Genomic DNA, 14,681 nt, shown 5'->3' on the forward strand with positions numbered 1-14,681 from the left:
CATACATAAGCCTAGTATTTTTGGTGGATATGAAATCTATACTTATTTTTTTAGTCGTGCTCCTGCACAGAAGTAACCTGGCGTGCTCCAGATGGTGTGAAACAATGTGAGCTTGCGAAATCTGGATAGTCTCACGAGGCTAGCCCAGAAGGGGAAAAAAAGTAAATTAATGAAATACTGAAACAAATAAAAACTATAGTAAAACTATACATTTTCAAAAACTAAACTAAACTTGCAAACCTACTTTGAAAACAAATTAAAACGAAACAGACGGTTGAAAACAAAAAGTTAAAATGATATAAAAAATAAAAAATAATGAATAGTACATGGGATCATTTACATTATGCTTCTAAGTGTTGTGGAAGCTGAAGAGTTAAAAGCTCTCCCACAGGGCCCTGCTACAGACAGACGGTAGCAGGTGAGACATGACACAGTTAAAAGCATGAGTGAGTGTGTGTGTGTGGGGCTGGGCTGGGCTGGTGTGTGTGTGTGTGTGTGTGTGAGTGAGGGAATGAGGGAGAGAGAATGTGTGGGTGTGTGTGTGTGTGTGTGGGAGCTCATGAGAAACCACACTTCCATCCTAACGTTACACATGCTATTCCCTGAGATTAATATAATAAACTCCTGCAGGCAAGTGGTGCTTATACTTAAGAGACAGAGAGAGAAAGAGAGAGAGAGAGAGAGAGAGAGAGGCATAAGCTTAACTACTTTCACCAGAACATTATTCTCTACCCCCCCCTCCTCTCCTCCCCTCTCCTCTGCTCTGCTGCCTGCCCCTGTCTTCCTCCCCTCTTCACTCACCTCCTTGTCCTGATACTGCCAGAGCAGCACACAACCCGCTAACCTTTGCCGGACTGATGCGAGGCTCCGCTTGAATGGCTTATTACTCTTTAAAGAGCTGCTCTGTGGCTGCTCATGGCTATTAGGATCGCAGGGTGAGGATTAGAGCTGTCACAAAGAGCGTCTTTCCACTCTCTCCCCTCTCTCCGCCACATTGCTCCTCTTCACCCCCCCCCCCCCCAGGCTCCACCATCCCGTCCCTTCGCATCTCTCCTGCCTGCCCGCCCGTTTGCCAGCCTGCCTGTGTTATTTCTCACCACCAGACCCCTCCCCGACACGCACACACACGCACGCACACATACCCCCTCTGTAAACTCCTCTCTAGAGTGCTCCCTCCTTCTTCTCTTCTCCGCTCAGCTCCGTAAGAGATAGAGAAAGATAGAAAGATAGAAAGAGAGAAAAAAAAAAGAGAGAGAGAGAGAGAGAGAGAGTGTGCGAGTGTGCGCACTGAGATATGAATTCCCAGTGAAACCCAGAGTGAGGATGGCAAGAAATAACTCAGCAGCAGCGGCAGCTCTCGTAGCAGCACCGTGGGCTCCGACAGCGGTGGCAGCAGAGAGCGTGTGAGGTGTGTGTGTGTGTGTGCGTGCTGAGCGAGAGCATCAGAGTATCGGAGCGCCGCGCGGCGCTGAGCTGAGCCATTGCTTGGAGAGTGTTCCGTCCGGTCGGTGCGCGCTCTGGAGAGGCAGGGGGTACAGGATGGAGACATGAGGCTGGACTCGGAGCCTAAGGACCAGAACCAGTACCAATACCAGTGAAGAGCAGCAGCCAGCCTGAGCAGCATGGCAGGACCACAGACCTGCTGACTCCCGACAGCCTGCCTGACTGATGATAATGATGACGATGACAGCCCACGTGTGGGTCACCATGCGCCACAGCCGTGCCATACCTGAAGGAAACACAACCATGTGAAAGGGACTCAGTGACCAGCAACCGTTGGACATGTTTCCCCGGACAAAGTCTGGATTTTTGTCAGTGTTTGAACTTGTTTTGTTTGTGGTGGCGCTGTCTGGCGTCCCCCTGCTCACCCTCCAGGCCAGGACTAAGGGCAGATGGAACAAGGGGGGTAAGTGATGACGAGTGATGGTGGGACTGGGATACGTGTCTGTGTGTGGTCTTACCATGTGCCTGGGTTTGTGGACTTTGGTTTATCCGCCATGGGTGATGCACTCTGTATTGATTAAGCTGATTGAGTTGTCAGTGGACACCCCGACATGTCGTGAGATGATCTTGGGTAGGACATCGCTCAAAGCATTTCTCGTCAGAGATTGGTCTTGCCTCAAGATGGAGAATGCAATGTTTATACTGTATGTTGGTTGTCTTTCTTTCTACAGTATCTAACTTAAATATATAATTTGAACCTATATAATGAGTTTGACTTGAAAAATGTGTGCTTGTTTGAGTTTTGGTGTTTTGTTTTTGCCTTCAGTGAGAGAATATGACTCCTGCTGTCTCTGTTTGGAGGAAGTTGTGTTTCTTGTCATCTGTCTTTTTGACCAAACACAGAACAAAACATAACAAAACAGAATGAAAATACACACTGAGTTTGCTGTGGATCCAAGCTGCAGAGAGAGCTCTGTACAGATGCTCTAACTTTTAGCTGCTGATACGGGGCTGTCCCGTTTGTTGGCAGCAGCATGCAGACTGAGGTTCGCCGGTATGTGTCGAGTTTCGCACGGTTTGCGTTTTCCGAGCGGACGCCATCAGGATCCAGAGGAGTGTTTAAGCAGAGGGAGGGAGGGGGGCTGTATCTGTCGCCCCTTCCCCCACCCTCTCTAAATTCAGGGGTGGGTGTGACGAGAGATTAGGGCTCATCTGTATCCCTCATCCCCACATGCGGCCGGCTGGAGAGAGAGCCATCTCCGCGCTGTGATTTTGGGTTACAGACTCAGATCACCAGTCTGAGGAGGGATGTTAATAATTCATCTTAGCCCCTCCTCAGGAGCCCTCCTCTCCCTGCTCTCGCAGTGTTTAATCCCCTTTGTCGGATTAAAGGAGGCTCTAATCTTACCGCTACTTCTTGGTGAGACGGCCAGGAGATACTCCCTGCAGTCCGTCGGTATTGTCGGCACTCGAGGCCTGTGCTTAGGGGTGCGCGCCCGTCTTCAAAGGGACGCTGTCGCCACCGCTATCCGTTTAATGATTCCTCGCTCCCTCGCACTCATCCGTCCCCGTCTCTCGTGGTCCGTCCCCGTCACTCATCCGTCCCCCTCTCTTGTCCGCCCCCCTCTCTCGTCCGTCCCCCTCTCTCGTCCGTCCCCCTCACTATTCCGTCCCCCTCTCTCGTTCGTCCCCCTCTCTCGTCCGTCCCCCCGACGGCTCGCATCTCTGCGGCGCTCCCGCTTGCCTTTCCTGTCCTCATGCTCCTCCTGTCCTCACGCTCCTCCTGTCCTCACGCTCCTCCTGTCCTCGCGCTCCTCCTGTCCTCACGCTCTTCCTGTCCTCACGCGCCTCCTTGGAGATCATTAATGCGCCGGAGTCGTGTGCTCATGACATTGACCGGGCTCTAGGAAAGGAGCGTGGGTCAGGGATGCGCGCCTCCTTCCTAAATGTGTCTTCCCCTCCCAAGTCTCATTCCACGCACTTTTAAAACTGTTGTTAAGTGTGGGAGGAGTTTGGATTCCCAATCTCCACACCACCTTGCCCTATCATCTTTTCCAATTCTTTGTGTGCATTCAGCAACATACGGCAAACCATTTTCATTTTTTGATAGACCCCGGGTGGAATTTTTCATTTGTGGAACTTTTTATTTAATAAGAACAGAACCACATATCCATGTCCAAGTTAGGAACACAGTCAGACATGGGGGGGGAAATATAAAACCCAATGTTGTTGGCAGCGTCTCCCATGTGTGTCGACGCATTTATGAATCGTAATCTGTAATTCAAAGGAAGGCCAGATACAGTAATCCCAGCTATCTGTGGCCACTGGTAAAATGGAGGGCAGTGACCTTGCCATGGTGTAATCAGCCATGTGCTGGATCCCCTAGCGCTGCACAGTTGAACCAATCATTCCATTGCCAATAATAACCACAGCCACACACGCATTCTAAATTATAGCCTGCTTACACATTTAAAAAGTGTAATTTCATCCATGGCTGCTATAAGATGAGTGTGGAATTGGATAAATGTGTTTAAATGTCCTGCCATTCCCTGCAAAGCTCAACTGCTACCCGTTCGGCGTGCATGCTCATACAATCTCATTGGCGGCCTCTCAACAGTAGCTGGCAACATCTGCTGTTCTTTTCTTGGACAGACCAGCATTCAAATTGTGCTTCATTATCACCTCTAACCAGGTTTTTCATAGTGTGCGTCTGTCATTAGCAGATATATTTTAGAGCATGTGGAATACTTATAGTATCTAACTATACACTGATGTAGAATGCATTGCCTGAAGGCACCTGGCCACCATGATATCAACCCCAGCCAGCATTAGCGTAGCCTGTGATTGCATGGAGTCCTTCATAGGGCCGGCTGTCTGATGGATACCAGTTGTGACATGTTGAAGGAGGTTGGATGATGGGTATAGAGACACCATAGACTCAATGTCATCCCTCCTCTGGAGAGGCTCCATCAGCCCATCTCTGGGCCCTATGAACCCTGCTCTCATCCACAAGGAACTCATGCATGCATGCATGCATGATGTGCGCTATAGCCTAGAACCCAGTAAATTACTGCTCTCACTCCTTCTCAGTCTTCCACCACCCTGTAAGGACAGCTTCCATAAGTTAGCCCACACACAGGCTTCAGAGGAGGGGGAGAGATTGAAGTGAGTGTGCTCTCAAGACTTGGGTGTGTGGAGGAGGGGGGGGGGGGGGGGGGGGGGGGCGCAATTGGAGATATTACAATCTCTCCAAAGCGGGTAGAATGGTAATGTGCAGAAGACAGGAGCAGGTGGAAAGGCCTTGGCTCCGCTCTCCTACAGCTTCACAACAGATGATATGTGGCCTGGCTCCGGTTCAGGGGGAGACTCATTTGTTCCAGCTGGCTTCAACCTCTGACTCACTAAGGCGAGGCCGGTCGAGTCGAGGCCGCCTGTGGAAGAGTGATATTGAGGAGTAGTAGCCCTCAACGGCCCAGAAGACACAACACGCGACCTACTCCTGCTACTGTCCATCTGAGACCACTGTCCGTCTGAGAATAGGAGTTTCACAGTATAGTGTAGCGGAGATGAGAAAATCATATTTCCTCAGCTTCCTGCCCACATGGTATGGTGTACTGGAGATGGGTCAAGCCACCATGAGTACTGTAAGAATCCATGTAGATGAAGGTCCATGATTCAGTGTAGACATGTAATAACAAGCATGGGCCAGGAACTGGTGCTCTGTGTGCCTCATTGCTATGGCCTGATGGTGAAGGAGGCAAGCGCAGGTATATTATCAGTATTTATTTCATATTCCACCTGCTCTGTTTACTTTATTATCAAGAGAAGCAATCTGAAAGGTGGTGTGTTTTATAGCTGGTAATATGCTCAGGGGTTAGTCAATTTCAATGTAACTTTATTCCAGACTCACTGTCCATATAAAAACAAACAATAGAAAAGACACAATACAGAACATAAAAAATGTAGGCCTCTCAATTACCATAAAGGCTCTTGCGCCAGTGTCTCCACATGTTAAACATAAACCTGTTGTTACTTTCCCATGGGCTAGTTAATGCAATAATCACATGATTAAGAGAGTTCTCAATTCTCTCAACTTGACCCTGAAGCCCACCCTGCGAAAGTCTCTCAATGGGTGCTACACCAGAATGCTACGTGTGGTGCTAAATGTCAACCAGAACGAGCATGTCACCAACAAGCATCTGTATGGGGGGCTACAAAAGCTGAGTGAGAAAGTGGCATCCAGGAGGATGAAACTTGCTGGCCACTGCCACAGACATCATGAACTCCCAGCCAGCAAGCTGGTGCTCTGGTAGCCAACACACGGGCACCGATTAAGAGGACGTCCCACACCAACATACGTGGATGTACTGAGGAGGGACGCAGGAGTGGAGAGTTCTGCAGAACTGGCTGGATGTATGGACAACTGAGAGGATTGGAGACTTCGCCTGTCAAGCTTGTACTAATGAAAATGAATTTGACACATCAATCTATACATAAGATTTCTCAAAAGTGCATGAAAAGTCCCCACACTGACAAATAGTTGTCTGGCACTGAGTCACCTGGGAGCCCGTAGCAGCAGTCGCAGAGCATCATTATAGGCCACATTACGTTTCTTCATACTGACTTTCCTGCAGCTGTCCCACAGGTGAGCAGTATACAGCGGCGTGCAGTATGCTCTAAACAGTGAAGCTTTGACGTCAGAAGTGCACATATGACATTTTCTTATTAACATATTGGCCTGAGCATACATTTTACAACATTGTCTCTGTATATCTTGATCATCTGACAAGTCGTCTTGGATACAATGGGATAGATATTTGATCTCCTTGCTCTCTTCAAGAGCATTATTACACAAATGAAACGGAAAACTGAGTTTCTATCATCTTTAGATCATACAATCATGTTGCTCTGGTTTTATTGGACGTCACATTTTATACCATAATTGGAACATATCTTAAGTAATTGTTGTAAACCAGCATGATATGGAGAGAACACTACCAAGTCAGCTGCATCCATAAGATGATTAATAACAGTGACTCCTATGAGAGTGCTGGTTTTATACCTATTAAGTTGCTTGGACAAGTCGTCCATATAAACATTGAACAGAAACGGGGATAAAATCCCGCCGTGTCTGACTCCATTACCCACATTAGAGCGAGCTGACACAGAGTTACCCCACTTCACCCCCATAGACTGATGGGCATACCAAAAAGCTAAAATCCTAAGTACATACTTTGGAATCCCTCTTTGGGACAATTTGCGAAATTAAGTTTTATGATTAATTCTATCAAAAGCCTTAGAGACATCTATAAAGCAAAAAAACATTGTTGAGTTTTGGCTTCTGTACTTGGAGATTATTTCTTTTAAAGCAAATATACACCTGCCTGTCCCATGTTTCTTTTTAAAACCTAACTGATTATCAGTGGAGAGAACATACATTTCTAACCTGTTCAATAAAATTATTTTCAGCACTTTCGAGAGTATGCTGGCTAAGGCAATTGGTCTATAGTTATACTTACTATTTATTTTGCCAGCTTTGTCTTTGATGACCGACAGCTATCATGGTGTCAGGTAAGACGCCATTTTCAATAAACTAAGAAGCAAGAAGAGGCATGATCTTATGACTGGCATTAAATGTTCAGCTGTAATATTATCAACACCACATGCCTTATTGTTTTCTAGGTTTAAGATAGCCTGTAGGATGTCAACTGAACTAACCACAAAGTTCTCAGTGGGTTCAACATCTTTAGCTACAAATGTGTCACTCTTAATAAAGTTGAACAGATCATAATAGTGCTGTCTCCACAATTCAACAATTGTATCTGAACCACATACTCCATTAATGTTAGATGGCAAGGGAGCTTTGCAGTTGTTCATAACTCTTACCTCCTTCCAGAAGTCATAGTCGTTGGTGTTACTCAGCTTCCTACCAAGGGAATCAGCCCTCATTGAAGTCTCATTCTTGTTAATGAACACATATTTGAACCTTACCATCTAATGAGGCACGCACATCTGCTGTACAAATGCAATGATCTAGCCATGACACGGTGTGCCCTAACATATGTGTAGCTTTTCTCAGGCAGTAACATTTTTCTAGATAAGTACAAATTATTCGTCTTGCAGAACTGCAATAGTTTCTTTGAAAACAGTTATTGTCATGGGAAATGTCGGCATTCAGATCCCCCACTACATAAACACAAGTTGTGGTATCATTATTTTTAATGAATGCGTTGACAAGCGCCAGTCTATTACAGTACTCATCTACATTATCATAGATTCAAATGGCATATAAATGTTTAGGACAGTACATTTCTTGTTATTATACCTGATCTCAATTCCAATAGCCCAGTCCACATCAAGCCTTACCACTGTCACTATTGGGTCAAGTTTGTAGTTCCACAGTATGGCCACGCCTCCCAGTATTCTGCCTTGTACTATTTTATCCCGAAGATCAGTAGTGGATTCACCTACTCTATGAAAGTTTGTGTGAAGTATGTTTAGCTTCTCAAGGTCTTGTCTCTTGAAGACAAATAATTTCACATTCCTCTAAAAGTTTATCAACCACCAGTCTTCTTGATTTGTCTCCAGCGCTGTGCCCTACCCGCAAGCTACGCGTGTTATATGACACAACCCGGACTTGCCTGTTTATCAGTTGTCATTTCGAGCACTGAGGTCCCCCCCCTCGATATGTCCCACTAGCTGAAGTATCTCTGGGCTTTTTTGTCTCATAGTAGCATCTGACAAAAGTCCCAGCAGGCCACAGCTCCGGGTCATACATTTCAGCCACTTCCTTGCATTCTGCAGTGTTATGGAAAGAGCTGTATCTGGTCTGTGCAGCCTCCATCCTCCGACAAGTGACATCCCGGACCAGTTTCTCCTTCAAATGTTATTAGTTAGAGGAATGTGTACTGTACTCAGCCCAGTACATCTCTGTAAGAAGCACCAGCATAGTGCCACTAGGATGTCACTGCTAGTGCTTTGGTACTCTACCTTCCCTCACTTTCATTACCATATTCATCCTGGGCTGTGCATGCGGAGAGAGATTAGAAAACAGCTCTCCATGCATCACACTGAAAAAAGTCAGCATATCTCATAAATAGGTCAAAGTAATTCCAAACACTTTTGCAAATACTGAAGGTTAACATTATGCAGTGAATATTTGGCTCCGCCCAGCGACCGCTGGCAGAGGGTATATTTTCAGTTGTGTGTGTAATTTCGTTCATTCGTTCATTCGTTCGTTCGTTCGTTCGTTCGTTCGGTCACATAGCAGGATTATACAAAAAACTACCAGAGCGATTTTCATGAAACTCGGTGGAGGGGTGAAGCATGGGTCAAGTTAGAACACATACAATTTTGGTGCCGATCAGAATCACTGGGCGGATACACAAATTTTTTTTTTTTTTTTTTTTGCCATACTTGGATCGGCTTCCTTCCCTTTATGTCTACTACCTGCAGGGCTTACTATACTGCCGGTGGCAAAACGGTAATGTATCAGTCTAGCAATGCGTTGGCCCGGGTTCAGCTTTTGATATCAACTTTTTTCATTTGCTCTTTACGCCCAATATTGTCTCATGTTTCTATGCATGAAAAACTAATCAGATAAACACTGTATTAGGAAAAGTTACATTTTCTTAGCCTGGATCCTGTGGTATTAGCCTACATATAGCCCCACCCTACCCCAACCCCTGCCTCTATCGGGGCCCAGGCACGCACACACACACACACACATTAGTGTTTGCCACACCTCTCCCATGATGCTCTTAGCCTTTCTTGCTCTGAAAATGTAGTTTGACGTAATGTATTGCTCTATATATGGCTCCGTGTGCTACTAACCCTGTTCTGCCTCCCCTCTCCCTAGTGCCTCTCTCTCTCCCTCCTATCTTCTAACCAGGTCCAGTGGATGCCCCGCTGTCGCCAATGGACCACCCTGAGTCCGATGGATGCCCCTGTATCTGCTGCAGATGTCATAGCAAATTAGTTAACACACACACACACACACAGACATACAACAGTCCACTTCCGGCCTTAGGCCTGGGTCCAGTACCCCCTTCCCCTCACCCTACCCCGGGTCCGTATCCTCTTCCTACCCCAACCCTACCCCTGACCCCTGCCTCTACCTGGACCCAGGCACACTCACACACACACTGACATACACCAGTCCTGGGCTCAGATCCCCTTCCCCTCACCCTAACCCGGGTCCGTATCCTTTTCCTACCCCCCACCCTACCCAAACCCCTGCCTCTATCTGGGCCCAGGCACATTTATGCACACACAGACATACACCAATGTTTTGTCATGTCTCTCCTATGATGTTATTAGCCTCTCTTACTCTGAAAATGTAATTTAATGTTATTTATTGCTCTATAAATGTTCTTAGCCGGTAGACAAACATACTCCAGGAGCTTGCTCGATCGCCTCGTTGAGAGGGGTCAGGGAAGAATTTTTACAGCTCACTTATCTGGCCCTCGGGTGATTACTGTTTTTTTGCTTCCCTCTGGAATATGTAGGGGTGGGATGTCTGCCCACCTCCCTTGTTCTCTGTAAAGCGCATTGTGTTGCCTCTGGGTATGAAATGCGCTATATAAATAAAGCTTTGATTGATTGATTGATTGATATAAATCATAAGCTATCTGCACATCTGGGCTGAGGTTTTGCCCCTTGAGTGTCAGGTTTCACTAACTATGTGTTCTTTTTAATTTGAGTGTTGAAGCAAACAAAAAACCAGGCCAGGTTTAGCCTGGCTTATGTGCGTTTATGGCTTGTTTCTGTTCAGGACTGGTCGAACGGAAGCTAGTCACGCCACTGAAATAGCTGTGAATTGAAATGACATGAAATAATGTCTGATAAATGTTGGTGTCCTTCTTTATTTTGGTGTGCTGGGACTACTGCCTCTTGTGGTGCCAACAGAGAAATGCAGGTCAACATTGACCGGAGGGAGGAAAGGAGGAAAGGAGTGATAACCGGACAAACACGCTGGCTTACAGCCATGCACAAAAAAACACTGCTTCTTGTCTACAAAAAAACACTGCCTCTTGTGGTAGCAACATAGAACTGCAGGTCAACAACCCGACGGAGGAACGGAGGGACAACCAGACTTTTGCTGTCCTTGGTGCGTCGCCATGCACAAAAACAGTATTATCCATCACATAGCCCTCCCAGAGGCATGGACACAGGACTAGTACCCTTCTACCCCTCCCAGAGACATGGACTCTGGGCTAGTGCCCGTCCTTTTTACCCCCCAGAGGAATGAACACTGGACTTAATTTCTGGATAGTTTTGTAACTTATGTCTTCTGTTATTGTCTGTAATGGCTGATTGAAAAAATTACACAAGTACATAAGTATATTCAGTTGTGTTCATACATGACCACCTCTCATAAACACCACAATCAGTTACACCACCAAAAAGGTTACTCTTCAATGGTGCAAGTGTGCTATATTATATATTATATAATGAGGAGTGAGTTTAACCATTTCAACTCAATTACACCAAAAAAATGCATTAATGGGCGGAGCCCTGTGCTCTCTGAGCACCCTTTCTACAGTAGTTTATACTTATAACCTGAATGAAGGATATACAAAAATAGAGGATACTAATGCTAGTGAGATTGTGCTAAGATGTTTTTAATGTAATAAATCAACATAAAACATACTTATTTAATTCTTCTTGAAAAAAATAAAAATAAAGTGTGTTTGGTGTTATTATAGACTGTGCAAATGGAATTGCTGATTCATTCAATAAATGTGTTAAGTATCATTGGTTTGTACGACACTTTCCCCTTCCATCTCTGCCACCCTCAGCTGCCATACAGGACAGCTTAATTGCCACATTCCAGTCACACTCGCTCTAATGATGGTGCCGTCTAATTGAGGTGAAAATTACGCGTAACAATAACAGTGTTTTATGGCTGGATCTCAGACTGTAAATATGACAGTTCAGCCTGATTGATCAGAGTAGGTAGATTTTACTGCCCAGGACCCTTTCAACCTGTCCTTCCTGTTCCCTTCCTTCACTATAGAGCTGGCTCTGAGCTGCCTCTACATGCACGGACATGCACACATGCACACACATACACAAGTCACGTACACGGTACACGGGTACACACATGTACACACACACACACACACACACACACACACACATAAGCCACAGACAAACAAACACATCTAATTAAACATACTGTGCTTGCTTTTATTGACTCAAATCATCATTACTGGCTAAACGATTGAGATTGAATGTCATACTAAATTATGCTTGTGTTCTCATTACCTTCTATGAGTCAGAGACTACAGTATTTGTAATGTCAACTATGGCATTTCTATTTGTTTTGCATTATTCAGTGATTCATACTCCGTTTGGGGCATACTGTGAAGCCTACACTGCACACTAGAGGCTAATTCTAGCTTTAGTATGCTGACGTGTGCTGCTGCTGATGATGTTGATGTCTGATGGCGATGATGTTGATGACTATAATGGTGGTAGTGGTGGTCATGATTTTGAAGCAAACATCTTTCTTATGGCAAGTTGATCAGCACCGTATTCAACCTGTTTAAAGACTCAAGGCTACTTTGGTCTCAGTAAATCCTTGCAGAGAGAAAGAAGGCTAGGATAGTCAAACAAAAGAGAAACATCTTAGTCGAATATGATCTTTCTGCTGTTGCCGGGAAGATCATGGTCATGGTCAAAAACAGCAATCCTTCACAATGTATCAAAGGAAATTCTATAGTACAGCTTTGTGTTTTCTCTCTCTCTCTCTCTCTCTCTCTCTCTCTCCCTTCCTGTCCCTCTGCTCATTCACTAACCTGTTCCTCTATCTCTCCTTCTCTACCTCTCTCTACCTCTCTTTGCTCTCTGCAATAAAACTTTAAAGAGATAAGAAGCTTTTTTTTCTATTTCAGGGTCACCATTAGCCTGAATAATGCATTCGACAGGGGGAGAGCAGTTGGAGTTCTATGGAGGATAGGAGCACAGGCTTCAATTAAATTATACATCATTATCACAGCTTCCAAGCTGGATGAGGCAGTACCCGCTCTCTCCTCCTCTAAATGTTCCATGTTTCTGTCTCGTCCAATATTGTATGTGCAGCAACAGCAAGCCCCCAGGGTTCGAACTCAAAAGTGAAGGCCTATTGAACTGCGCCATCTTGGAAAATTCCCCGTCGTTTGACGTATGTCCGGTGACTTTTGTACTTGCGCAGTTGTGCTTTTCTCAGTAACCCTAACCCTCTTTTCTCGGTGCTTTGCACTGCCGTCTCACAGCAAGAAGGTCCTGGGTTCGATTCCCGCGCAGGGCGCTGCTGGCACTGGTGGGAATGTTCTCCACAGGACCTGTCAGGTGGGGCTATTGCTAATCACATGGGCTCCCTCCACAAAGAACCCCAATATAAAAACACGTAGTTACAGGATCGCTCTCCTGTTTAGGACTCGGACATGAGCACTTGGTGTTGGTCCCCGGGCGGCCTTTAGAGGAAGGACAACATGGATGGGAAAAATGCAGATGATACATTTTTTTGGCGACCGCTCCTGTATGCGTGTGTGTGTGTGTGTGTTGTGTTTCTCGTTGTCACCGCTCATGTGTGTGTGTGTGTGTTTGTCATTGCTTTTGATTCATATACAAATTTAGACAATGTAAGGTCTTGGATGAGAAAAGGTTAAATCAACTGTAAGATTATGGTCAATTCCCAGGGGGTGGTGTGACATAACATGATCCAGTGAGAAAAGCTATTTTTAAGCGGTGCAGTCACGTCTGTCTATCTGTCCGTGTGTCTATCCATCCGTGTGTGTCCGTTTGTAGCATGAGATTCAGCCCACAATACCGTTGCACACCAGCAGAGGGTCGAGGTTGCTCATAAACCTGCACCGCTTACTTCACCGCCTGCATGGGATTTTTTACAGTTCTCGGGGACCAAATCTTTTGCCTGTACGGCTATGTTGTTTATAGATATGTATCTAATAACAAAACATATATAACATCTTATATCTAAGAACAACAAACAACAACAAGGCATAATCATTATCATTGCTGTCGAAGATGTACTGAATTCAAGGAATTTTTTACACTGTGATTACCTCAGGCAATGAGCAACTCAGAGACTCTAGTGAAGATGTGAGTCCAATTTTAGCAGTTTAGAAGTTTTATATCTCTCTCTATTGAGCTGTAGTTTTAGATGACATTCAGTGATTCTAACCTGCCCTGAATTAGTCCTGAATTAACACTGTCCTTAGACCAGCAGTTAATTAACCCCTAAGACCTTAATTTACCCTTAGTACTACTGCATAGTAATGAATTTACTTCATGTTCTCATTACAGAAATTGATTGATTAAGATAACATAACCGTTATCAGTCATCCTCAGATAAGACCATTTAGGATAGTTTGTACTGAATCATCTTTGTTTTAATTTACCTGGAAGAATTATTTCATCTCTACCTCATCCTCTTCCAAGTTGCAGTCCTACAGCAGTCGACTGGGTTCCCATGTGCCTTCTCAGTGCAGTGCATATCATAGGCAATAAGACGTTTGAAAATGTACATTTGAGGCACACATTAATGGTTGTTCGTCTCTTATTGTTCACCAGAACAAAACACAATACCTTCTTCTGGCGAGGCATCCATTGTACCCTGGATAAATAAGAAACAGAAGCGGTTGTGTAAGGAACACTTGACTTTGATCATCTTAGCCAGCATTCACCTCCTGTGAAGGGCTGTGTGTCTAAGCTTCCAGGTTGTTTATACTTAGCACTGCATTAGGCTCCTGTCCACGTTTGTGATTTTGGATTAAAGCGTTTATTGTCCAATTTATCATGCCCGATTGGCCTGCCATGAAAAATATCTCCCTATCTCTGAATATGTAATGGCTGGTGCTTCAGAAACTACGGAAGGAATATTAACAAGCATGTATCTCCCCAGTGATGCCCCGTTACATACCTGGACACACCTGACCAGCCAGACCAAGAGAACTTTGAGGATATTAACCTGATCACTTGCTTAAAATGAATCATTAAGACATCAGATATGAAAGCTGGGGATATGAAAGATCTGGTTAGTTTCTTGGACGTCTCACTATCCAATGCAGGAAATGAGAAAAAAATGTTGAATCACATTAACCTTTTGTAGCATGACTGTATTGTACATTTCTGTGTCCTACAGAGATCACAGTACCATTTTACCTTTTTTAAAGTTGTAACTGGAGGCTACGTGGTGGCAGAAGTCATACAGAGCCCCGGTTGATTGTGAAAGA

General features: G+C 45.1%; 1 protein-coding gene across 1 annotated transcript in view; it reads left to right on the forward strand.

Annotated features, from left to right (window-relative positions):
• Positions 1 to 1,782: 1,782 nt before the first annotated feature.
• Positions 1,783 to 14,681, forward strand: part of robo2 (roundabout, axon guidance receptor, homolog 2) — a gene marked incomplete at both ends in the record, with an annotated part of 297,263 nt that continues 284,364 nt past the window's right edge. Inside the window, one exon of the mRNA XM_084436465.1 lies at positions 1,783 to 1,906. Within this exon, the coding sequence (XP_084292591.1) occupies positions 1,783 to 1,906 (124 nt within the window). The remainder of the gene's footprint in view (positions 1,907 to 14,681) is intronic.

The sequence above is a fragment of the Borostomias antarcticus genome (assembly GCF_949987555.1).
Source record: "Borostomias antarcticus genome assembly, chromosome: 1".
In the NCBI taxonomy this organism is placed as follows: domain Eukaryota; kingdom Metazoa; phylum Chordata; class Actinopteri; order Stomiiformes; family Stomiidae; genus Borostomias; species Borostomias antarcticus.